This window comes from Melopsittacus undulatus (genome assembly GCF_012275295.1).
Source record: "Melopsittacus undulatus isolate bMelUnd1 chromosome W unlocalized genomic scaffold, bMelUnd1.mat.Z SUPER_W_unloc_2, whole genome shotgun sequence".
NCBI lineage: Eukaryota > Metazoa > Chordata > Aves > Psittaciformes > Psittaculidae > Melopsittacus > Melopsittacus undulatus.
This window is the reverse complement of record NW_022993944.1, coordinates 1,433,381-1,459,343: the sequence shown is the minus strand read 5'-3', so window position 1 is coordinate 1,459,343 and position 25,963 is coordinate 1,433,381. Positions and strand designations below refer to the sequence as shown.

General features: G+C 51.3%; 1 protein-coding gene across 1 annotated transcript; it reads left to right on the top strand.

Annotated features, from left to right (window-relative positions):
• Positions 1 to 1,663: 1,663 nt before the first annotated feature.
• On the top strand, positions 1,664 to 25,252 carry LOC117438205 (E3 ubiquitin-protein ligase ZNRF1-like). The gene is given in 6 exon segments (XM_034073696.1): positions 1,664 to 2,179; positions 2,181 to 2,511; positions 22,794 to 22,889; positions 23,426 to 23,531; positions 23,637 to 23,727; positions 24,375 to 25,252. Coding segments are annotated over 5 exon segments (693 nt in total). The 5' UTR covers positions 1,664 to 2,077; the 3' UTR covers positions 23,695 to 23,727; positions 24,375 to 25,252.
• The last annotated feature ends 711 nt before the right edge of the window (positions 25,253 to 25,963 follow it).

Here is a 25,963-nt window from a genome sequence, read left to right as displayed (position 1 = left end):
CTGGGATGAAGGCTCCAAGTCTTTCTCTTGTAATTGTCTTGTGACCTTCGCTTAACAAATGGTAATTCATCATGTCTTGCAAAAATACAGAGCTTGCACAAGTATTCTTTACATTACCGGATATCTGTGGCTAATATAAGGCCTATTCCTTAACTATCCAAAGCTAACATTTTGTTTGTTTACATTACGGATTTCTGTGGTTAAGAAGGCCTATTCCTTATCTATTTAAGGTTGACATCCGTTTTGGTATGTTTTTTCTTTTTTTTTTTTTTTTACTAGTATAAGCATGATTTGATTAACAAGCATTATCTTTTTTATTACATATGTGATACAGGGGTAACCAATGTACAGGGGGGTAATACAGAGAAATTATACAAGGGAATTAAAGGAATTCCTTTGCTTAAACAAAAGTATTGTCTGTCCTAAATACCTGCCCTTGCCATCTTTCCAAGGCATTGATTACTGCTGGAGGGGGAGAAGTAGATGCTAGTTCTAATGACAGAAGCAGATGATTGGTCCTGTTGATAAGCCAGGGAGAGGCAGACTGGGCAACCAAGCCCTAAGAGCATGACAAAAGCACAGGTGTTTGGTCCTACTAAGAAGTAGGGGAGAAGCAGACTGAGCGCCGACCAAACCCTAAGGCCATGTCTGAAGATTAAAAGGTGTAAAGTTTAAGAAGAGGAAGACTCATTTACTTCATCTTGAAGACCCCTACTCACAAGAGGAAGACTCATTTACTTCATCCTGAGACCCCTGCCCATGACCAGAAGGGGCACTGTGCAGGTGCAAAAGACCTTCCGGCTCATTATAATACGAAGTGGGGATAGATAATAAATATGTATAGGCGGATTGAGCAACCTCATGTCTATGTATACCCTAAGAGAATAAATGTAAAGGGAGAACAACCCTGAGGTGTGCATGCTTTGCAGGAGCTATCCCCATGCACCTCAGCGCTGAATAAAAGCATACCTACTTTACAACTTTAACTAGTTGTGGAGTCTATCCACGCATCATATGTAACTAATGGAATTGTGAAAGTATATAAGCCTGTAACAAATACTACTCACTTGTGCCTCTGGCTACGGTCAGGCACCCAGCGCTGTTTGCTTTTGCTTTATTGACTTTGTCCCTTAATAAAACCTTGTTATCTTGTTTAGAGAAGTGAATTCGTATTTCACAGGGCCTTCATCCCAGCGACCACCGGGAGGCAGGAAAAGACCCCCTAACAACAGACTGGCGCAGATGCAGAGTACACCACGGAAGGACACGTATATCGGAAGCAAAGGACTATAAGAACCACAACCTCAAGGAAGGGGAGCGCGCACCTTTGGTGGAGCAGAGGCTCCCCGGCCACCCAGCGCTGTTTTGCTTGCTATCGCTTGCCAAATTTATTGTAATAAAGTGATATATATTATTTTACTCAATTGATTCTTTGATTTTATCCGAGTACTTTATAACAGTTACAGCCCCGCTGCAGGCCCGCGGGGTGAGTGGGGTCGAGGGCTGTGCTCCGCGGGGCAACGCCCACCCGGGCCCGGTATCTCTATGACCGTAGCGGCGAGCACAGACACAGGCAGCAGTGTAAGGGTTAAAGGCGGCGGGCCGGGAGAGGAGGCGGGAGCATGCGTATTACTGGTTTCTATTGTCTCCGGCGCGGCGCCGAGCATCTAGCTGGCTGGCGGCGGTTAGCAGCGAGGCCGTGCCTAGCCGAGTGGGGCCCTGCGCTTCTGCTGCCACATGGGCAGCAGCTGATTGTCGCCCGGCTGCTTGGCCGCGGCCCGGGCAGGAGAGAGGCGGGTGGGGCGACCCGGCTGGCGTCCACACATATCCCAGTTCCCTCGCCGTCTCGGTCTCCCCTTTATCTCCTACGCGGCCCTGGAGTCCTCGGCGGTCCTTGCCGGGAGTGACGGCGGCGGCCTCGGAGCGGGGAGGATGTCTGGAGCGGGGATGGGTTTTCGCCCGTAGTTGCCCGTGCCTCCCCTGCTTCCTTCCGCCTTTTCTCGCTTCCCGGGGGCGGCGCGGCCCCGTTCCTCACGGGAGGCTGTCGCTCGCCTTCCTCCGGCCCTGCGGTGCCCATATGGGGGGTAAGCAGAGTACGGCGGCCCGTTCGCGAGGCCCCTTCCCGGGGGTGTCGACTGATGACAGTGCCGTGCCGCCGCCAGGAGGAGGGGGGGGGGCCGTCTCCTTTCGGCCATTATCGGGCGGCCGGCGGTGGCGCCATGGGGTTGCGCAGCCGCTCAGTCAGCTCTGTGGCTGGTATGGGCATGGAGCCCGCGGCGGCCGGCGCCGTCCCCTTCGGGCTGTACGCGGCTGCGGCAGGGGAGGCCGAGCGGGCTCCGGGCGGCGGTGGCGGCGGTCCGGTCTCCGACTCCACGTACGCCCATGGCAACGGTTACCAGGAAACGGGAGGCGGTCACCATAGAGACGGGATGCTGTACCTGGGTGCCAGGGCCTCACTGGCCGACGCGCTGCCCCTCCACATCGCACCGCGGTGGTTCAGCTCGCACAGTGGTGAGTGCTGGCTCCCCGGAGCGTCCCTACGGCTTCATTTCTTTCAATGGCTGCCCGGGTGTGGCAGAGGGCACAATTTGCCTCGGACCAGGGTGGGAGGGGAGCTGCCCCGTTTTGGCTGGCTGGTCAATGCCCCTTGTGCTAAACCTGAAGGAAGGACCCTCATCCCCTCCCTGGTGCTGGGGATGGTGTCTGTGTCAAGGTCGAGGGAGGAAGCTTTCTGGAAGGCAGGTGGCTTGGCTCTGGGATGTGAAGCAGTGGATACCCTACACACATCCTCCCCACTTTTCTCTGGGGGAAAGTAGTCTGAAGGTGCTGTAGCTTGAGCACTGAGTTTTAAAGACCAGGCTGAGCTCCTCATGCTGCTTCTGTTAGCGTAAGAATGTACACATAACCACCGGAATGGTTATATGAGGTGCTTTATTGCAGCGCTGGGAAACCAGGGGCATTCGCCCAAATCTGGATTCGACCCTGTCACATCGCGCTTGCATAAGAAGTTTCGCAATCAATGCATATTCAACCTAAATTGCTACCTTAACTAATACATATGCATCAGGGATTGCCTCATCAGTCTATTACGACATCAGCCTCTTCAGTGCTTGTGCAGCCCCCCTGTGGTGGTCGTCCTGATAAAGTAAGGAGTCTTCCTCGCTTTGTCCCTTTCACCTGTCTATTCTTTGGACAGGCCCCAACCATTATGTGGATGCCAGCATTCTCTTGTTTTCACTTGGCTGCCTCTGGTCAATCTGTATGTTCTGCTTGGATAAGGTTTTACAATACTTAAATTCACCCATGCCTAAATTACAACTAAAGTACAGAACAGCAAAGTTACAATGTATAAAGGCCTTCTATTGATTTACAGACTTTCAAATATAATTATTTTTAACATAAAATTTCACCCTTTTTCTAACACTTCTGAAGGTGTTTGGGGGGTGCCAGTCAGGTGTAGTGGTTCCCACACCTTGGAAGCTGGGAAAGGGGTAGAGGAAGCCTTTGAAAGTGAGGTGTGGGATTTTCTCCCCCCCCCCTTTATTTTTACCTGATAAAGGGCCAGGGTGAGTCCAAAGCAGGTTTTCTCATTGAAGCCAGCTGGCACTGTTGTGGTGCTGTGGAGGAAGCAGAGGAGGAACTACCTGCCTCTTTAGTGGGGCTGGGGAGCTTGCAGGAAACATGTCAACTCAAGGGAATTGTAAGGTTGTCCCCATCTTCACCCTCCAGGCTGGACCATTCCATGGGTCCTGGTGTCTGGAGAAGGAGCTCTGGCTATGAGTAGGGCTGTGTCACTGACCTAGTTTTGGTCGGGTACAGGGAGCAAGATGGGAGGTCCTCCTTTTGCCTCCTTGCTACAAGGGAAGTAATTTCAGGGATGTCTCCTTGTGTTTACTGGAATAGTCTGGGATTTCTCTCCCACCCATCCCCTTTGCAAACACTGTAAGTGCTCTCTTTGCATGACATGATCTGGGAATTTCATAATGCCCCTTGGGACAATGTCTCATCAGTTGAAACTGAACCAGTGGACAAGAACAAAGTGCAAAATGAGGCATATGGGGGCCCATTTTCCTCCTTCCATCTTGGGATTTTTCCCTATTACCCAGTCTCCAGAGGCTGCTCTTCTCAGATGGAAGCTCTGTGTCTTGCATTACATCCTCAATGGTAGAACACTCTGGTCCCTCTTCCTATTGATCCGGATAAGCCATGTTCTTGCAGTCCTTCCTGGCAGATAGAGAGTGCTGGCTGGCATGTGAAACCAAGTGCTTCTGCAAACTTTCCTGCTCCATGACTTTGTGCAGATTGTGCTGCCGCCCTGGGTTTTAAACACCAAAAGAAACTAAGGCACAGCATTATTCCAGGTATTTCACAAGTCTCTGTATGGACAAGTGCCATGGGGCCTTCTGCTGTGCCTGGTGCTGGAGGGAGGAGGGTTTTGTTACAGAAACACCCTGGAGCTAATCTGTACGTAGAGGTAGTCCTTTTGAGAGTATCAGTTACATTAAATGATAGTTCTCAAGCTGCAATGCTGAGAGGCAAAGACCTACTCATAAAAATAAACCAGCTGAAAAATGGAGTAAGCTTTTTCTGACAGCTCGAGTGAGTTAGTACAATGCTGCTAAGTTAAAGCCAATGCCTTGGAAGATTGCAGCATGAGCTGTGGGAAGTGCTGCAGGAACTGAGTTTCTCTGCTGCCTCTTTTGAGGCCATCTGAGAATGTTTGAGCTGTGCTGAAGCAGCAGTGAGAGCTGTTCAGTCCCTGCTGAAGCCTCTCTTGGTGGTGGTTCTTCCTCATTGCTAACTAATAGTAAAAGGAGCAGAGGATGCTTAAAAACCATCCTGAAAACCATAGCAGCTGGTTAACCTATAGCAGGGCAGGTAGGAGCTCCTTGCTTCAGTGCTCCAGTAAATGGAGAGGAGTTCTGACATTGCTGTGCCTGACTGTCCCTGCTCCTTTTGAAATATGACTCAAGGGTGGGAATGAGGGGGGTCACCAACACACTGAACCCACTCAGCAGGATGTGTGCCTGGGGATCCCTGGGGTCTGCCTGAATTGCTGCACTGCCTCAGGAGAGGAACCCCCAAACTCTGTGACTAACAGGTCTGGAGAGTGGATCCTTGCCCTGCCTGCCCCTTTTCTCCTGCCTCTGCACAGGTCGGAGACTTGGACAGTGCCAGTGGTTGTGCACATAGGCTTGCGCTTCCAGGAGTACTTGGGTTTTGGGGTGGAACCAGGGGCCTCAAAGTGCAGCTTAGGCTCTGTGGGGACCCCAGTGGGACAGCAAGGGAGCCCTGGCTCAACAGTAGTGATAAAATGCTGCTGTTGCAGCAGCATGTCTGTGATAACAGGAGCATGCAGATAGGCTTGGCACCTTGCTGCTCCCTCTATCTGTGATGCTGGGCCTATCAGCAGGGACCCTGAGGAGTGAGATGGGGTGGGCTTGAGATCTTTTCCTTGGCTAGTCTTGACTCCTTTCCCCCCTCTGCAGTTGAAGGCTTGCAGAAGAGCCAGGCATGCCCAGAGGGAGAGAGAAGTGCTGGGAAGCCTGTGCAGGGGGAGATTGTGAAGTGGTCCCCAGGGCCAGCATGTGCTGCAGCATCACTGTAGGGAGCTGTGTGTCATGACAGTCAGCAAGAAGAGCCCACTGCTGAATCCTCCAGGCTCTGCCACAGCTGCTGGGGTGCAGGGACAACAGGAGCAGTTGTTTACTAATGGCCTTTGCCCTTCCAGGGTGAGGGAAGGAAAGCTGATGCTCTTAGGAATGGCAAAGCCTAAATGTCTTTCAAATGGGGTGGGTGAGGGGGCTCTGACCTTTGTGGTAGAGCTTGTCCCTCCCTCTAAGGCAACAGCACATCCTTGGATAAGTGGATCCTGCTTCCTGATGGGGATTTTCCAAGGCATGTCTGGATCCACACAAGCAGTGTAACTGCTCCAGCACCACCCTAAGCTGCTCTGGGATTTCCCTTTCTGCCCAGGGTTTGAGATCTGCTTCCTGCTTATGTAGGTGGAAGATGACAAAACAGCTTTTGCAACTTTGGAGTTAGCTTGTAGTGCTTGACCCCGTCTCTGTAGCTTCATGACCATTAGGACTTCTCAGCAAAGCCAAGGCTAGCTAGGAAGAAGGGATTAAAAGGAGATGTGGTTTAATGCTGCATGCCTCCAGCTTTGTATGGTTCTCTTGGTATCACTCATGCTACTCATCTTCATCAGAGGATCTCAGGGAGTTTGCAGAAGCTGTAAATAGCTTAAAGCTTATCTGGAATTCCCCCTCATCACCCAAAGCCCTCAAGTGTTTGAATAATCCATATCTCCTCATATGCTGGCTAGCCCAGGGAAATGCCTAGCTCATCCTTGTGTGCTGTGCCATCAAGAATGTTGCAAGCTTTCCATGCACTGACAAAACAAGCTATTTGTCACAGATGCTGGCAGCAGCAAGGTCAGGAGGTCTCCTTTGCCAAAGGAGCTGCTACTTTCTCAGCGGCACCTTTCCTGGAGCAGGAGGACCACACCTGGGGAAGACTGAAGGGTGGCTGGTGCAGAGATGGCAGCCAGGCTGTTGGGTTTGGTCCTTCTCCAGGCAGCTTTAGAGAGTAAAACTAGCTGGAAGTGCTCTTTAATCTGGTTCTGGAGTAAGGGATGTGAAATAAGGATCACTTGTTGGAGGATGAGCTGAAAGTCTGTGTAAATACCTGTACTGGGCAGCCCTGGTTTCTGCCTGGCTGGGGAGAGGCATGTCTGTGGTGAACCCTTGTTCTCTACCAGCTTCAATCCTGAGCCTTTTCTCACTTGGCAATCCTCACTCCTGGGCTAGTCCTGCCATTGCAGTCTCCACCAAAACCAGAAGCCTTAATTCTAGCTGGCTAGTCAGTGAGTCCACTTTCAACCCTGACTTTCCTGACACCGACTTTTCAACATGTAGAAATTGTATGTGCTTCTCTCCTCCCTTATGGGTGCTAGGTCAGGGGAAGGGCGCCCCAAGGTCTGCAGGAACTTGCCATTATAAATCTATTTTTGCCAGTGGAAATTTCCAAAGGAGGCTGTCCTCAAGCTGTCTTTTTGTGAGTTTGGCACTAGTGACTGCCTGGCATCTGGGTCAGGCACCCACAGCATTGCCAGGCCTGTGGATCATAGAATGGTTAGGGTTGGAAAGTATCTTAAGGATATCTAGTTCCAATCCCCTGCCACAGGCAGGGACATCTTCCACTAGGCCAGGTTGCTTCAAGTCCTGTCCAACCTGGCCTTGAACACAGCCAGGGATGGAGCAGACACAACTTCCTTGGGCAGCCTGTGCCAGGGCCTCACCACTCACTGCACTTGCTGTAAAGAATTTCTTCCTTATATCTAACCTAAATCTCCCTTTCAAGTCTGAATCCATCACCCTTTGTCCTATCACTATAGTCCCTGATGAAGAGTCCCTCTCCAGCATCCTTGTAGGCCCCCTTCAGATACTGGAAGGCTGCTCTGAGGTCTCCACACAGCCTTCTCTTCTCCAGGCTGAACAGACACAATTTTCTTAGCTTGTTGTGAGGGTTCATTTGGAAGTGGCCATGATGACTCCTCAGGCTGGTGATATTCAGCTGTTGGACTCCTTGGATCCGGAGGGCTTGCTCTTCTGCTTCAGCCTTCTCCGAGCCAGCTGCAGGACAGCATACACCCAGGGCAAGAGGCAGCAGCTGCCTTGGAAGAACAAAGTACTGAATACCAGCATATGGGAGACTGGAAGGCATATCAGGCCTGCAGCCTGATGAAGTTTGTCAACATTGGCATTGCGTGTGAGGAGCTGGCAGTGGTTATCTCTGGTCTCTGGAGTGAGAGCTGTGCTGCCTTGACTCCAGTGCTGTCTGAAATCTCTTTGCCTTGCCCAGGAGCCAGGCACTAATTGCTGTTCATGATAACAGCTTGGCTGGGCATGCTCTTCTCTTAAACCTGTGCTTAAATCAGCACAGGGGAGCTGGGTGCCCTCTTCCCCCCTCCGCACACGTGTGTTCCAGAGATGCTGAGAGGGGTGCTCCCTGGGCTGACCCACTTCCTAGGCAAGATTGTCTTCCCAGCCCATGATTTAAGTTTGTCCCATGCTGGTTTGTTTTGCTGTTTGTTCCGGTGACTGGAATAACTGTAAAAGCGTCTCTTGTTTATTAATGTGCTCTCAGGGCTCCTGTGCTCCCTGTCATTTGCTGTCTGGAGGATCAATCAGCTGTAGACATCTTTGGTGGAGGAGTGGTACCTAGGCTGGCACTGGGCCAAGGGAGCTGTGAAGAGTTATGGGAAAATGCTGCTAAATGCTGAAAATTCATTTCAAGAGAAATGCAGGGAGGGAGGAAAAAAACACTTTGGAGGGAGGGGGGGGGGAAAGCCTTTTTTTTTTCCTCCCATGTAATCTCCGTATGACAAATCAGACAAGCAACAAAGAAATCTTTGAATGAATTCCCTCTGTAGGGACTGGTTCTGTGGCACCCCAGCCACCTGGTGGGCAACCATGAGGCATGTCTTATTGCCTCTGCTGCTGGTACACCAGATGTGCTGAATACTTGGCTTTGAGTAAATGTGACCTGGCTTTCTCTTGGTTCCCTTGAAAATTGAAATTGGTGATAGGACAAGGGACAATAGATTCAAACTTAAATGGGAGATTCAGGTTGGATATAAGGAAGTTCTTTACTGGAAGGGTGGTAAGACACTCATACAGGTTGCCTAGAGAAGCTGTGGCTGCCCCATCACTGGCAATGTTCAAGGCCAGGTTGGACGGGGCTTGGAGCAGCCTGGTCTAGTGGAAGGTTTCCCTGCCCATGGCAGGGAGTTGGAACTGGATGAGCTTTAAGGTCCCTTCCAACCCAAACCAGTCTGGGATTCTAAGATTTATACAAGTGATGCTGTAAAGCAGCAGGCTGTGATGCAGAGCATTTTGCCCTCCTGCTCCAGTACATCAGGACATCAGCTTCTGTCTGTGGAGGTAGACCCATTTTTTCTTGCAGATAGAGCAGGAGTGGCTAAAGTTGGGCCTTAGATGTCTCACCTACACCAGTCCCACCAGGCAGGTTTCAAATGCAGGTGAACCCACTTGAGGCTTGGGTCTCCTCACTTGGGAATGCTCCTGTTTTCTCTTGCAGGTGCTGCTTTGGCCAAACTTTGCCTTGGTGCTTTCTGGTGGGAGGCCATCAGGAGGTGCAGCTGCAGGAAGCTCTGCTGGCCTAGGGCCTCTTCTGCAGCTGCACAGCATTTCCCATGGGCAAAACCCAGCTGTTGGTGGGTTTCCTGCCCTGCCAGGATGTGAGCAGAGGAGGGGAATGCGAGCAGGGATGGTGCTTTGCTGTTGGAGAGACTGCAGTGCACCTCCAAGGTGGAGCTGATTCCTCTCCCCTCCTTCCCCACAGAGCTGAGCTGCTCCAGCTGGTGTCAACAGCAGGTTGGGGAAGTTCCTGGCTCTGTACACTCATGCAGCTGTGGGCCTTCCATCAGCAGTGCAGAAATGAGACTGTACACCTTGTGCAACAGTCTGGTAGTGCTTTGTAGAGGAGCAGAGAGATTCAGCGGAAATACTTACCCTTTTGCTAGTTTTAACAGAAATTCCCCAGTGATGTATATTTCCAGTGAGGCTGGGTTGAGTTATAGCCATGGTTCCTGAGAGACTGTCACCCACCAGGCACAGAAATGGGGCTGGAATGGGTCCTGGTGAGGGAAGCACAATGGCACAGGTGAAGAATTGCTCTGCAAGCTGCTCAGACCTGTTTCCTGGCCCTAGCAGGTAGGACTGCGTGACAACAGTGGGTATTTTTAGAGGCCAGTTGCCTGGAATGCAAGAGAAGGAAAGCAGCAGGAAGGCAGGAGAACTGAGTGATGCTTCCCCTGTCCTGTGTCCCTGCCCAGTATTTTATTTTCTGGGGCTGCTGGCTTTAAGGAGTTTCCACATCCTCTGTGCCTCTTTGCCTGTTGCTGCCTCAAAAGGCAGCTGGCTTCATTCTCCCCTTGACTTTCTCCATGATTTCTCTGATTGTGGCTCAGCAGCTCAGTGGTAGTGTTGGGGGCACTACTCTTTGCATTGCAGCTTGGTGTGGTGGGTGTTTCGGGGATTGGATTTTTTGGAGAAGTCTTTGTCACCAGCAAGGGAAAACCCACAGTTCCTCCTGCAGCCAGGGTAATTGGAGTAATTCATTTGGGAGCTTTCCCTACATAGTGATGGAGCTGCATTTCATCAGCAGTGCTGCAGGGAAATTGGATTCACCTTTTAATCCATCCATCCATCCATCCATCCAAGGCCTGTACATCTGTGGCTGGGGAAAATGAAGGGGGAGAGTTGATGGCTTAAATTACTGTCTGCAGGGAGGTTGAGTCAGTGTGTACTGAGGTCACTTTTGTGGCCTGACATCTGTTAAGCTTTTGAGCAGAACGGGGTGAAGCTGAGCACCCTGCCTGAGCTGCCTTGGCCTTCCAGGTTATCCCTACCCAGATCTTGCTGCTTTGAGCTGTTGTCCATTTGCTTATTTATTGCAATGTTGATTTCATAGCCCTTGAAGTCTGCTGTTTGCCTGGATCTTACCCTTCCAAGGGTGGTTGTAGACACATTTGACTTCTTTTTGCTTACCATATGAAGCAGACAGCACCCTTGTGCTTGTGCCGCTGGCTATGGGGCAGCTCAGCCCTTCCTGTGTTTGAGGGTGGCATGTGTTGAAGCTAAGAGGGGAGGCAGGAGCAGAGGAGATGGGACAGCCAGGCAGGGTTGTTCCTGCCTGTGGCATGGTGTGCAGCCCATCTTGCCTTGCTAGCAGGATCTGGCTTGGATGTACATCTATGGCTGGAGAAGAGGAGCTCATGCTGACTGGCTGGGCAGTTTGGTGCTGTTGAGCATCCCTCCCCTCCTGTACCATGCACAGCAGAGGTGTGTGATCATCCTGCAGGTCTGCACTCCACCTTTTCCCTCCCTGCTGTCCTGGTAGCTGGGAGCATTCACTGGGCATCCCTTAGCAATTCCAGACCCTCCTGTGGAGCAGGAAGATGCTCTTTGCCATGCATCTCTTCCTACCATGCCAGGGGCAGCTGAGGGTCTGCAGTGTGCTCCCACCTAGGGCTTTTTCCCAATGGTGTCTTTCTGCAGAAAAAAAGTGTTAACTTGCCACAGGCATTTCCCAGCCATGTGCTGCCTGTGGCTGTAGCTCTATGTGCATTTTGTCTCTGCTGCCTGCTACTTAAAAACTGCCCTTTCTCTACCCTGAAAAGCAGTGCCTTGTGCTTCCCACACACCCTAGGGGCTGGGAGTCTTGCTGCCCAGGGAGGAGGTGTCTCAGGAGCCAGATGGGATTGTTTCCTGGCAGAAGGGGGTACATGGGTGAGATCAGTGCTGTGCTCTGCTCCCTCTGCCAGCATCACAAAGCTGGAGCATGTCATCATGTCTCTCTGGAGTGTCCCTTCATCCTCCCCAGGGAGATCAGCTGAAGCTGAGGCATGATGGAGCCTTGGCAGCAAGGCATGAGTGTTTTGCTTTAGAAAAACCCAGGGTTCAGGAGGGAGGGAGCTAGGGAGCTGCTGTGTCACCCCACATCCTCAGATCCGGTTGTGTTTGGGAGTAGCTTAGGTCAGGCTTTTGCAATTGAGCCTTTTAGAAAGCAGGAGTTCCTCTGGCAGCTTGGCAGCAGCTGGAGCCCACAGCAGGGACTCCATGGGTGCCTCCCAATGATGGCTTAGGAGTGACTCACACCTGGTCCCCATGTGACATTTCCTCAATGCTCCCTCCCAGCCAAAGCATCCCAACTCTCCCTTTCAGCTCTGCTTCCCAAGTCTCCACATCCCACTTTGCTGCTGGAAGATCCCCTGTGATCCTTCATTTGGACACCCAGGACACCCCCCCACCCCCCCCCACCCCCCACCCCCCCCCATTGCCCTGTTGGCTCTGTGCATCTTGCAGATGCTGCTGCCTGCAGCAGGGTTTGTGGTTGGGCTTCCTCCTTTGTGCAATAGAGTCAGGAGGGAAGAAGCAGGTGCATAGGCAAACCCTTTGGAAATTCCCAGGTGCCTACAGGATTCCTGTCCTCTTTGGGCAGTGAATTTGAAACCTGGAGCCTCCCTCGAGAGGTAGGGAATTAGTGCCAGGACATCCCTGCTGCTCTTGTGTGCCATGAGATGGCCTCAGGCTGGTTTTGTGACTAGCAGGAGCCCTGAATGATCTAGAAACTCGGTAAATTCAAGCCCTGCAGCCCCATGTCAGGAGTCTGAAGTGTTAATGCCTTTGCTGGGCTGTTGCCTGGGATCCTTCTGCTTAACTTTGCTTTTCTCTGGGATGCTAAAATTAGCTTTGGGCTACACTTCCTTATGAAGCTTGTTCCCAGCAACCGGGGGTGTATTTCTGCAGTAAAGCAGGACTGGCGCAGACAGGGTGAGGTTGCCTTTCTCATCCAGGTCTGGAGGAACTTATTCTGCAGCGTAGACTGGGCTATAGGAGGGAGATGCTCCCTAACTGTAGCATAGGTACCTGTCCTGGGTTCAGCTGTCCACACTACAGGCCACACTGGAGGTGTCTTGTAAGGCTTTGGTGTGTCCATCTGCTGAGGTTCAATGGCTTTGGGTGCTCTGGAGCAGATGTCCCTATGGGGTTCCCTCACTTGTGTCTCCTGCCCCTTCCCAACTGTCTGTCTTTCCTCAGCCCCAGTATTGCAATCTGTTCTCCTTCTTCCTGTCCTCCCCCCCGTGCCCATAAGAAACCAGCTGCCTAAAAAAAAATACAATATAGTAAAATATCTCTGCCTCCTTGCTTGCAGCAAGGCAACCCTGGGCTGCTGCAACATGATGCCACCCAGCCCCTCCACTCATGTCCTGCATCCCTACAGTCCCGCATCCCAGCTGATGCCTTTTCTTTGCTGCTGCATTTTCTTTTTGTGGCTTGAGTTGGGTGGGAGGGGGCAGAGGCATCTCCAAAGCCTCAAGTGTTAGGGTGGTGCTGGCCTTGGCCAGCTTCATTGCCCATGGCTTGTCCCTGCTGCCCTTGGCTGGTGTGTGGCCAACCTAGTGGCAAACACCTGCAGCACAGGGACTTTGCCAGGAGCCACTGCAAGTCAGGGACAGCTTTTCTTAGACACTGCAAAACCTTGCCTTGCACAGAAGAAGCTTCTTTTTGGGGTGCTACTTCACATTACAAACATTTATTTTCTCCTGGATCAGCAAAGTGGACTGACTCCATCAGCAAGGAAATGGTAGGGTGGGACAGTGATGGACCACTGCCAAGGCCCATTTAGCTTCTTTCCAAGCTCTGCCATCCAGGGGTGTCCCATCCCAGCCATATCCCTGCTGCTTGGCTGATCATCTGGGGCTGGCTCACTGGCATCCCCCAGCCCTGCCTCCCTTCCATCCCCAGGAAGGTAGGATGCTTGTTTCCACCCTGGAGCCATCCTTTATGCTTTCCCACCTCCCTGCAGCCTTGAACTGGGAGAAAGGACACTCATAGGGGCCTTATTCAGAGGTGGCAAATGAGGCTGCTTAAGTGTTTTACTCCTTCCTGCTTATGTGTCCCTGCTCGTGTCAACTCTTGTGCTGCGCAACAGCCCAGCACTGTCACTGCATTCACCTAGTGCCCTGGACCACAGAGCCGTATTGGGCTTTGGCTCCTGCATCTGCCCATGCAGCTGATGCTGTGTTCTTCTGCAAGAGGAGGTGGCTTTGGGCCTGATTCCCCTGGGTGCCCTGGCATCCAGGCACTCAATGCAAGCACTCTGTTGGCAGAGGGAGCATAGTCCTTGGTGTGACAGGTTCTTGGTGTGACTGTGGGCTGCCTCCTGGCCCCATTGCAAGGAAGCATCACCAACTACATTGCTCAGAGGCTGATAGAGCATCATTTCCATGATGGGTAATGGTCTCAGAAGATGATACTGTCCTGGGTTCAGCTATAGCATTCATTTTTCTCCTTCTTAGTAGCTGGTGCAGTGCTGTGTTTTTGACTTTTAACCTGGGAACAACACTTATAACACTGATGGTTTTAGTTGTTGCTCAGTAATGTTTACTCTGACCAGGGACTTTCTGAGTCTCATGCTCTGCCAGGGAGGAGGGGAAGCTGGGAGGAAGCAGAAACAGGATACCTGGCCCAAACTAGCTAAAGAGGTATTCCATACTACAGCATGTCATGGCTAGTATATAAACTGGGGGCAGTTACCTGGAAGGGCTAGATCAGTGCTTGGGTTGGGCTGGGTATTGGTCGGTGGGTGGTGAGCAGTTGTATTCTCTTCCCTTGTTATTTCCCCTTGTCATTATTATTGGTGGTAGCAGTAGTAGTTTTGTGTTATGCCTTAGTTACTGGACTGTTCTTATCTCAATCCATGGGAGTTACATTCTTTCGATTCTCCTCCCGTTTACTCTGGGAGGGGGGGAATGAGTGAGCGGCTGCATGGTTCTTAGTTACTGGCTGGGTTTAAACCATGACAGTTTTTTGTGGCACCTAATGTGGGGACCAAATTGTTGAGGTAATGAAAGATCTGAGCAGAGTGTGTCTAATCGTATTTGTGATAAGCATTCATTGTTTCAGATTAATAGTTGCTCGTCATGATGCTGATTTATTGGCTCTCAAAGTTGTTGCTCTTGATCTCAGAGTTTCAGCATGTCATACCTTACTTACAGCCAGTATTTGCTGTGTTAGTGTTTATCGGCTGGGGAGCCCGGTCAAAGGTTCTTGTTTTGCTGTACATTATGGTAATGAATTGTAATACAATAGACTCATTGATCATGAAACTGGTCTGGCTTGTGTTCCCAGTGTGGTCATCACCTCTATACTTCGGGAGGTATGTAATGGATGTGTTTAACAATTACACATCTTTTGTTTCCTCCTCGGGTGGTCAGCATGTGACCCCCAGCTCCCCCACCAGACTATTTACAGCATCATTTGAGAGTTTTGAAATTTTTGAATGGCCTTTGAATACCTTTGAGACCTGCCTGCTGATTGTGATGGGGATCACCATGTTGGCACACATACAGAGTATGTTTCACCCACGACCATTTCTTCTGATCTCAAAAGTTAAGCAGGGTCAGGTTTGGGTCTTGTCTAGGGTTAGATGACAATATAGGAGGACCAAGAGCTTTTCCCTAAGGCTGGACAGTCATGAGTGGCAGGGTGTGTGGGATAGTATGGGCAAGTATCTAGGCCAATGGGCCCCTCCAGTGCTTTGGAACTTCACCACTGAACAAGTGCAAAATCCAGAAAAATTAGTAAAACACTTAAATGAGGTGTGTTGTCATCCTGGTCATATCAGAGAGGGACAAATCATGGTAATGTGCTGGTGCTTGGCCTATGCCTACAGACCCCTGTTCAACCCTATCCAGCACCTTCAGAGAGAATAAGATGTCTCTGGATCTGATGGCAAAGCAACAGACAACACAGCTACTCCAAATACAGCAGCTACACCAACCCCAGTTGAAAGTACAGCAGCTACTCAAGTTCCGACATTAACAGAGTGCAGCTGCTGGTGCTACTCAACCTCCAAGCACAGGGGCTGCACCAAACCTGACAACAGATACTGCAGCCATTCCAACCCTAGTGGCAGACTGCAGGTAAACCAAAGGACCAATTTGTGCTAATATCGGTTCCCCCTGTACACAAGGAGAAAAGCAAACAAGAGACGCAAAGAGCAACCCGTACAGTGAAGAAAGATGAAGAACTAGTGCACTTACTACAGGGGACAGCATCTGAACAAGAGTTATTACATGATTCGCAGGAAGAGTAAGAAGAGGTGATTTCTCAACCCCGGACCTCGACTGACCTACAGAATATGTGAAAAGATTTCACCCATCATCCAGGGGAGCACATCATCATGTGGTTGCTCCAATGATGGAACAATGGGGCTGACAGTCATGAACTAGAAGATAGGGAAGCCAAGCAGCTGGCATCACTTGCTAGGGAAGGGGGAATTGACAAAACAGTTGCAAAAGAGAAATGGGCTGTCAGCTTTTGGAGGTATCTCTTGGCAGCTGTGAAGGAAAGGTTTCCCTACAAGGATGATGGTATGAGTTCTTTGGCCAACTGGACCACAATAGAGAAAGGCATCCAGTCTCTGAGGGGATCAGCCTTTCTAGAAATGATCTATTGTAGGCCAGATGCCAGGAATGCACCCATAGATCCAGATGAAGTTGAATGTCTACGACCCATGTGGCAGAAATTTACACAGAGTGCACCATCATCATATACCCACTCATTGGCATCAATGACCTGGCATGACGTAGCACCACCAGCAGTGGATGAACTGATTTTTCAACTCAGAGAGTTCAAAGAAAATATCACCCCTTCCATCATTTCAGATGTGGAAAAACTGTCCCAGGAGTTCAAACAATTGAATGAAGATCTATCCAGCTCCCCATGTGTACCAACCCACATCTCAGCTATTAACAGAAGGCACCCTACTGCCTGAGGAGATACAGGAGGTACATGCCACGGGCCACCCTATGGTTTTACCTGTGGGATCATGGAAAAGACATGAGGAAGTGAGATGGAAAACCCACCTCAGCTCTGGAGGAATGGGTGTGTGAATTGAAGAGGAGAACAAAGATCAAAGATGATCATTCCATGAAAGCTGTGGCTTCAGTCTCTGGTGAACAGGTTCCCAGGTGGAGTGGAAGAGCTGATTTTACTCCAGCTCCTGTGATAACAAAGAATAATCCCTGTCTACAAGACATAAGTGAACAATCTTCTGATGATTATTAGAGGGGCCCTGCCTGCAGCCAGGTGGAGGTAGGGGATAATCGGATTTACTGGACTGTGTGGATCAGATGGCCTGGCACATCAGTCCCACAGAAGTATAAGGCTCTAGTAGATACTGGTGCACAGTGTACTCTAATGCCATCAAGCTGTCAAGGGTTGGAACCCATCTATATTTCTGGAGTGCCAGGAGGATCCCAAGAGTTGACTGTACTGGAGGCTGAAATCAGCCTGACTGGGAGGAAATGGCAAAAGCACCCCATTGTGACTGGTCCAGAGGCTCCATGCATCCTCGGCATAGACTACCTCAGGAGAGGGTACTTCAAAGACCTAAAAGGGTACCGATGGGCTTTTGGTATTGCTGCTTTGGAGACAGAGGAAACTGAGCAGCTGTCCACCTTGCCTGGTCTCTCAGAGGATCCTTCTGTTGTGGGGTTGCTGAAGGCCAAAGAGCAACAAGTGCCAATCGCGACCACAACAGTGCACCAGCGGCAATATCACACCAATCGAGACTCCCTGATTCCCATCCATAGGCTGATCCATAAACTGGAGAGCCAAGGAGTGATCAGCAAGACCTCTGCTCACCCTTTAAATAGCCCCATATGGCCAGTGTCAATGTCTAATGTGGGGAGGAGACTAACAGTAGACTATTGTGGCCTGAATGATGTCACACCACCATTAAGTGCTGCCGTACCGCACATGCTAGAACTTCGTTATGAACTGGAGTCAAAGGCAGCCAAGTGGTATGCCACAGCTGATATTGCCAATGCATTTTTATCAGTTCCAGTGTGCAGTGCAGGCCACAGTTGGCTTTTACTTGGAAGGGCATCCAGTACACTTGGAACTGACTACCCAAGGGGTGGAAACAGCCCTACCATTTGCCATGGACTGATCCAGACTGCACAGGAGCAGGGGCATGCTCCAGAACACCTGCAATACATTGATGACATTATCATGTGGGGTGATGCAGTGGAAGAAGTTTTTGAGAAAGGGGGGAAAGTATTCCAAATCCTGCTGAGAGCCGGTTTTGCCATAAACCAGAGTAGGATCAAGGGACCTGCACAGGAGATTCAATTTTGGGGAATAAAATGGCAAGATGGATGTAGACAGATCCCCACAGGTATGATCAACAAGATAACAGCAATGTTTCCAACCACTAACAGAAAGGAAACACAAGCTTTCTTAGGTGCTGTGCAGTTCTGGAGAATTCACATCCCAAATTACAGTTCGATTGTAAGCCCTTTCTATCATGTGACCCGGAAGAAGAATGATTTCAAATGGGGCCCTGAGCAACAACAAGCCTTTGAGCAAATTAAACGACTGACAGTTCATGCAGTAGCCCTTGGAGCAGTCTAGACTGGCCCCGATGTGAAAAATATACTCTGCTGCAGCTGGGGTCACTTTAGAAAAATGAGGAGTGAATTCATTTTCCAGGTAATGTCAAGTCTGAATATCTTGGCTCTGCAGGTTTCCTTCACTTGGCTGGTGAGGAGGACAACTCCTCCATGGGAGGAGTCCAGGCTGTGCTGGAGCTCATGAGGGGTAAAGGAAGTGGAGGACTCAGAGTCCCTTCACCTCACCCAACCCCACATACTTCTCTGCTTCGGATTGACCAACTGGGCCCATAGATGGGGTCTTTCAGTCTTTCTATCCTTTTCTATCACTAGTATATTATTTTAAATGTGATCCATCTCTTCCAGCTTCCACCTGATGCCAGTTCAGCTGGTGAAGTCAGGGAAGCTGCAGAAGGCGTTGGGATGCTCTGGGTTTGCTCAGCAAGGAGGAGACAGCAAGACTCTACTCCAGCTGCATGCTTGGACCAAATATTCCCTGTGTTCATCTTGTGCTCGGGCACATCCTCACCTGGTGTAAGCTAGCTCCCTTGGCCAGGGGCCCAGGATGCCCTCTGGACACATGGAGATGTCCACTTCAGCTGCATAGCACATCAGGCAACCTGGGGCTTATCCCTGAGTCCCCTGGTGATCAGGTTGTCCCATGGGGTGGTGGCATAGAGGGAGGGACCCCTCCTGAGGTAGGCATATTCTGGGGATGCTGCTGTATGCAGGGCTTCTGGTTTATCCCGCTGTGGTAGCGGGTTCCTGGGCAGCTGGCTATGACTCTGGTGAGTGCTACTCTGTACATGGTGGGTTGCTTGTGCCTGGGCTGCTGCTTTCCCCTACCTTCAGGGCACATCATCCCTCACCAGCATCTTCTTCCCATTGCTGAAGGCACACCAAGCTAGCAGAGGGTTTGGTGATTGAATGTGGACATGTCATGTGCCTTTTCCTGTGGTTAGGGATGTGTTTACAGTTCCCATGGATACCATCCTGCCCATCCCCAAGGGGAGCAGCCACTTCCATTTGCAGGATGTGTTGTGGTTGACCACATTGTAGTGCTTAGTGGCTTTTCTAAGCTGCACAGGTTGCTGTGGGTATTACTTGTAGGCAAAAGTGATGGGAATTTCCTGTCCCAGCTGTGTTTCAGATGTTTGCAGGTGGGTTGGAAAGGTGTCTTGACCCTACCACCACCACCAAAGCTCTGGCAGCCTGTGTGGCGGTTTGTTTGGCACTGTGAGAATTAACTGCGGGGCTTTTTCAACTTGCATAGGACCTGCTGGAGGTTTTCAGAGGTTCCTAGCTCTGCTTCACCCAGCTCTCTAAAATTAACCATGTAACCTTCCTAAGAATATTTAAAGGGCAGTAGCCTCTGGAGATCACCATTGCTGTTTGCTCTCAGCTTCTAGACCAAGCTGTCAGAGAGCTGAGATTGCCTGCTAACCTGTCTCTCAAAGCCCTGGGAAGCTCTTGGCTTTCTCAAAGTCTTGTGCAGGATATGAGTCTAGGTCTGGATCTGAACCTGCCTTTCTGGGACAGCCTGTTTCCCCTCTTCTTCCTCACTTGCTCTTGGTGAGAGCTGATGCCTGCCTGCACATCTCTGTGACATGCGGTGACATTGCCAGCTTCGGGTTTAACGTGCTGCAGGCAGGAGTATCACCAGCTGCCCATGGTGCCTTGGGAAGGAGGAAGGGTCCATGGCCTTTCCCTGGAGCATCCCTAAGCCTCCCCAATGGATGTGGGAGGCCCAGGTGAGAAAAAGTAGCTGGGCCCTTCCTCCTTTTTTCTTTTTTTTTTTTCCATGCATGTGGGAGGAGGGTGAAAAGGGCTTGAGGAGGAAGGAGAGAGCAGAATTTTCCATGAGAAGCTGTCAAAATGTAATCTCCTTCATTGCTTGGACTGGCATCTTAGAATAAATTAACAGGGATTTTTGGGAATGTGGAAAATCCCATAGCCTGGAGGAGGGCTGGCCATGGGGGGAGCAGCCCTTTCATCTGCAGGACCAGCTCTGGGCCCCAGCACCTGCCTGAGCCACAGAGGGATGCTCCATGGCACTGGGCTCCACTGTTGGGTGTCCCTTGGCCTCACTGGGTTTTCCATCCACAACATTCCCCCAAAGGTCACCCAGAGAAGGGGTGAAGGAGCTAAACCCCCTTCCCTGCCTCCCCTTTCCCAGGCTCCAGTGCCTGCCATGGAGGGGGATGCAGGCATTTACTTTTGCAATGCCAAGTATTTGTGCTGACAGCTGGGGTGCAGGGTGCCCCCCTGCCCCAGGGGCCTTTCCATGCCAGCTCCTCCCTCCTGCTTGGACCTAGGAATTTATGGAGTTGCATTTTCACCCCGCTGCTCTGTCCTGTGAAATGCAGAGGCAGGAAAGCATGTGCACTTGGCTCAGCCCCCAGACCCATGCAGCAGCTGGCATCTGTGCCTGGAGCACATTACACATGTGCTGGGGTTTGAGCCTGGGCCCTTCCGTCTGCACAATGTCCCCACATCCTTATCACAGGGCTGTGGTGGCACTGGGGGTCCCTGTTCCTCTGCCAGCTGCTCTGGGAGCACTGAGGAGCGTGATAGGTGTTCATGCCGGCTATTTATAACTGCTAAAGCTACTCCAGCTAACAAAGAGGCCTGGAGACATGGCAACAGTGCTCACCAGAACTTGTAAAGGGCCCTGCTCTTTCCCTGGCTCCCGTTGCTTCGTGCCCTGGGCTGGGTGGTCTCATTCAGGACCTTTTGCCCTGGTTACATATCTCACTGGATCCCTTTGGATGCTGCTGAAGCTGGTTGATCTGGTGCAGCCATTTAAAATAGCACATTGACACAGAAAAAGGGGACACAAACACAGAAAATGAGGTCTTCCCTTGTGGTGCATGGGGGATGGTACCTCACCTCTGCAAATGCCTTATCCTGACACCAAGCTGGCAGCTGGAACACCTTTCCCAAAGGGAGCCCTTTGCAGCCACCCTGTGCCAGGGGCTTGCACTGGGAACCAGTCCCCAGAGCTTTGCTGGTGCTGGGAGACCATCCTCCTTCAACCAGGATGGGTTCAGCTGGAGACAGGCAGGCTGCCAGGGGAGCTGAGTGACAGGAAAGGTGTCTTGCAAGGGGAAGCTAGTTGGGTCTTGCAGGAGGCAGGCTGAGAGGCTATCTGAGCCTGCCCTATAAATACACCAGGTGGATAAACACTTGGGAGAAGGAAAAATAACACCCAACTATTTCAGCTAATGGGCATTGCTGCCACAAGGTATAAATCAGTCAGGAGTAAAATTAGGCTAGAGAGAAGGCAGATTGGGGCTGCTGCCCATGAGGCTCCAGCTGCTGATGTTGCCCTTTTATCTAGGCCTTGGTGCAAACAAGGCTGGACTCGCATCAGAGACCCTGTGGCAGGGATGTGTCCCTGCAGTGACACTCTGCCGGAAGGGCTCCCTGTTTTAGCAGGTTCCTTTAGAGCCAGTTCCCTGCTATCCATGATGCTCATCTTTGCTGTGCCCTCCCTGGGAATAACCACCCTCCAGAGGGGCAGGAGTTGGCATCCCTGTCTTAGGAGCTGGGAAGTAACTGCTCTCATTAGTAGCAATGATAAATACAGATTATCTTGGCTGTTTGCATGGCAGAGGTCTGACCTGCCTACCCTTGAAGCCACCCACACTTTTTCCTTTCCAAGAAGCAAAAAATATGCACTTGCCATGTCCATGTGGTAGTAAACAAGAACCTGATTCATCCTTAGAAAATTTGTGTACATTCCTCTCCTTTCCTGAGCAGCCTTTGCATATATAAGAAAGCTCTTAAGCAGCACTGCAGTCAAATCTGATCTGCTTTTAGAAGTCAGGTCCTTAAATTACCCTCTCTGCAGGCAGGGAGTTGATAGATATTCTGGTGCAAACCCATGGTGGCATGCATGTGTTTAGCTGCGGCAGCTTGAGCCCCATTGCACTAGACAGTGATAAACTGTGTGGCCTTGAGTTGGCTGCAGTGGGACAACAAGAGTTCAGGGTGGATGACCTGCAAGACTGGTTGGGGTTTTACTCCCTAAGAGTTTGGGGTTTAGTAAGCCTGGGTTTGGGGCATCCTGGCTCGGTGGTGCTGGGGATTATGCCATGGCAGTCTGTATAGCTCAAGTTTGTGGTGGCACTTGTGGAATACCTTGGCACCAGATGGGCTCCATCCTCATGCCCAAGAAAGGATGCATCCAAGAATTTGAGTCGCCAGGCAGTGCTAAAATCATTCTGGGACACCAGCCTGCAGGGTCCCCTGCTCCTGGAGCTGGTGGCTGGCATTGGAGGGCTAAGCACCCACTTCACTCCTGCCAAAAGCTGGAGAAAGCAGCAATGTGGGCTCATGGCTCTGGCCTGCCAGTCCTCTGCTGCAGCCCTAACAGCAAACCCTTCTTCCTTGCAGCTTTCCTGGCTTGCTGTGGCAGCAGGGACATCACCGTCCAGGCACAGAGATGTGCCCCTGCCCTTGCCAGCTGCAGGTGCTGTGTGCCCCTGGTTGCTCTCACCCTTTAAGGCTTGGCAGCAGCTGGTGATCACATGTGCTCTGCCTTGGCACGCTCCCTGTGCCCTCTGCACAGCAGGCATGGGGATGACTGGCATGCCAGCTCAGGCAGCTATCCCCTCTTAGATGGCTGTCTCCCATGCTGGTACTGCTGGCAGCCAGCACAGGATGAGCAGGTGTCCAGTGGGCACTGCATGGGGTCAGTGCCACCATGCAAGCAGCAGGTGAGGGGCTGCCTGCTGCTGGGATGTGGGATAGACTTTTCTGTTTCCTTCACTAAGGGCTCTTTCCGCTCTCCCTCCAGGTTTCAAGTGCCCCATTTGCTCCAAATCAGTGGCTTCTGATGAGATGGAAATGCACTTTATTATGTGTCTGAGCAAACCTCGCCTCTCCTACAATGGTAAGAGCCAGGTTCTGCAAGGGACACAGTGTCCTGCTGGCTTGGGATGGCTCCAGGCAGGCTGGAGACACCACAGGCTGCATGAGCAGGTGGTTTGGATGGGCTTGCTGAAGGGCTATGCTCCAGTGGGATGCTGCAGCTCACAGTCCCTGCTCAGCTCTGCTCTCCTGACATGGCTCAACCCCACTGCTTGTGCCTTTGGGGGACAGCCCCCTCCCCGTGTTGCAGTGTGCTGTGTCAGAGGGACCTGTCCTGTCTGGGTGTCCTGCCTGGGGTAGGGGATGTGTCCTCCTGGGTTGCCCCTCAGAAGTGTCATTGCTTTCCTCCCCTTGCTAGCAGTGAAGCTTACTGGGCTGAGCATCTCCTTGCATCTTCCATCCTCTTGATGCTCACCCCCTACTCAGTGGTGCCTTTTTGGAATCCAGCCCCATTCTGGCTGCCTCCACAGAGGTGGCCGTGGGCTTCCCTCCATCCTGGGAATGGGAATACCTCCACAGTGGACCACATCTCATCGCTGCCCTCTCCTCTCCTCCCAGATGACGTGCTGACCAAAGACTCTGGTGAGTGTGTGATCTGCCTGGAGGAGCTGCTGCAGGGGGATATGATAGCCAGGCTGCCCTGCCTCTGCATCTATCACAAAAGGTACTGCACAGGGACCAGGGGACACAGCCAGATGGGTGGCAGGGGGACAGCTGGGGACATCCTGAGGCTCAGCAGCATGGTGGTGACATGCTTTCCTCTCTGCAGCTGTATAGACTCATGGTTTGAAGTGAACAGATCTTGCCCGGAGCATCCTTCCAATTGACCTACTGGGTGTACTTGCTGATTTCTCTCTGAGGTGAGCCTGCGGTGGGCTGGACAAATGAGATTTTCCTGTGCTGGGTTTAAATCCTGGGCTGGGAGGGTAGAATGGGCTGGCTGTGGCTTCTAGAATCATAGAATTAACTAGGTTGGAAAAGACCTTTAAGATCATCAAGTCCAACCATTACCCTAGGACTGCCAAGACCACCAATAAACCGTATCACTGCAGGCTTCATCTATGTGTTTTTTTAACACTTCCGGGGTGGTGATTCTACCACTGCCCTGGGCATCCTGTTCCAATACCTGATCACCCTCTCGAAGAAGTTGTTCCTAATATCCAATCTAAATCTCCCCTGGTGGCATAGCTTGAGGCTGTTACCTCTTGTCCTGCTCCTCACCTGGGATCATCTCTCTCTGCCTTTTCAGGGCACCTTGCTATACCTGCTGTACCCCCTCTCCCCATCCCCCCGCCCCTCCTGGAGTTTTGGGCTGACTTTAAATTCCTCGAGAAGACAGAAATAAAACTCAGAAACTTGAACCCACTTGGGACAACAGTGATTTTTTAAATTTATTATTATTATATTTTAGTTTGGTTTGTTGGATTTTATTGTATTTTTTCCCTTTTTTCTGTTTTTTTAATTTTTATTATTATTATTGTTACTATTTAAACAATTTAAAATAAAGAACCATCCAGGAGAAGACGAGTGTGAGACCAGTGGAGCGACCCACTCTCCCCTCCACAGTTGCTGGTCACCAGGAGAGCTCTTCCTGCCAGGGAGGCCCCAGGGACACCCTCAGCCAAAACCCTGCCATGATGTTTGGCTTTTCACCCCCCAAAAAAAGGGGGAACTGTTGGGGGAAAACAGCTGGCCAAACAGAGCATGTGGCATTCCTCATCGGCAACCCCCACCTGGACCTGCCCCATGGGATCTGCTCGGTGGTTTTGCGCTGACTCAACAGGAATTTTCTCCTCTTTCTTGTCTCCCCTTTGGAGATCTCCACCCCAGGCCCAGCAGTATGAGATGGGGGACTCTGCCCTATGCTGGGAACAGGGACACTACTCCCCTCTGCTGAGCCACAGGGGTCTGTATCAAGTGTTTACAATGAATAACAAAAAAAAAAAAGAAAAAAACCACTAACCACAACTGAAGCTTTGTGTTGATTGTCACGTTCTTTGATTTGAGCTTTCCTGCCCCAGTGATGTTTACAGACTGGTCACTCTTTAACTCAGCTATAACCACTCAGAGTCTGGAGAGCTGCAGCATCCCACTGCCCCTCTGCCACCCCTTTCTGGGCTCCTCTTGCCAAAACTCCTTCCTTGCCATCTCCTTGGAGTCGAACCCTTTTGAGGAGGGGATGGGGAAGGTCCTCGATGGCCTCTCCCTGGCCACCCCAGGCCATGGCAGTGGCTTTGCCAGAGGTGCCAAGACTGAGTCAGTTCCTGACAGTGATCCCCCAGCCAGGTGCGTGGTGGGTATGTTTTTGCTGGTGAGGCCTACCCTGCTGGTGGCTGTGCCCCTGTGGGAAACCTTTCTGTATTTATATATTAAAAACAAGGGGAAAAAAACCCAAAACCTTCAAAGAGTTCACAGCTGGGGGGGGGGGGAGGGGGGGCTTCCTTCATTAGTCAAGGTGTTTTGATATGGTGTTAAACCAATGTTCAATAAAATAGTCACTGCTATTTTATTTCACTGGCTTTCTTGGTGAAGCAGAGGGTGCTGGTGCCCCTTTCTCTATAGCTACCTTGGTGTGGGGATGGCCAACATAGCCTGGAAAGCTCTCAACCCCACAGCTCTGGGGAAGGGGCTAAAGTGGGACCCCACCAGTTCCCCCACCCTGAGGGTATGCACTGCTTGGGGCAGGGAAACCCTGGGGATGGGTTGGGGTGTCCTGTCACCCCAAAAGACATCACAGTGCATGGAGGCTGCAAGTACAAAGGGGTTTATTGAGGGTCTCTGACCCACAGGGGTGGGATGGGGGATTTGGGGCAACACCAGCCTGGTGCTGGTACCTTGCTGGGGCTCATGAGGTTGTGGGGGGTCCAGTGCATCCTTGATGCTGCGCAAGGTATCCAGCCCCTCTTGCCCCAACTCCTCCAGCAGCAGCACCCACTTGCCCAGCCCCATGTTGTGCTCCCTGGTGCAGGTCTCTCCACACTGCCAACACTCATCCACATCCATGGGACACCCCCCAGGACCCCGGTCCTAGGATCTGGGCACCTTCACCCTGGTGACACCAAGGTCCCCCAATCCCTGGCCCTGGGCATGAATCCT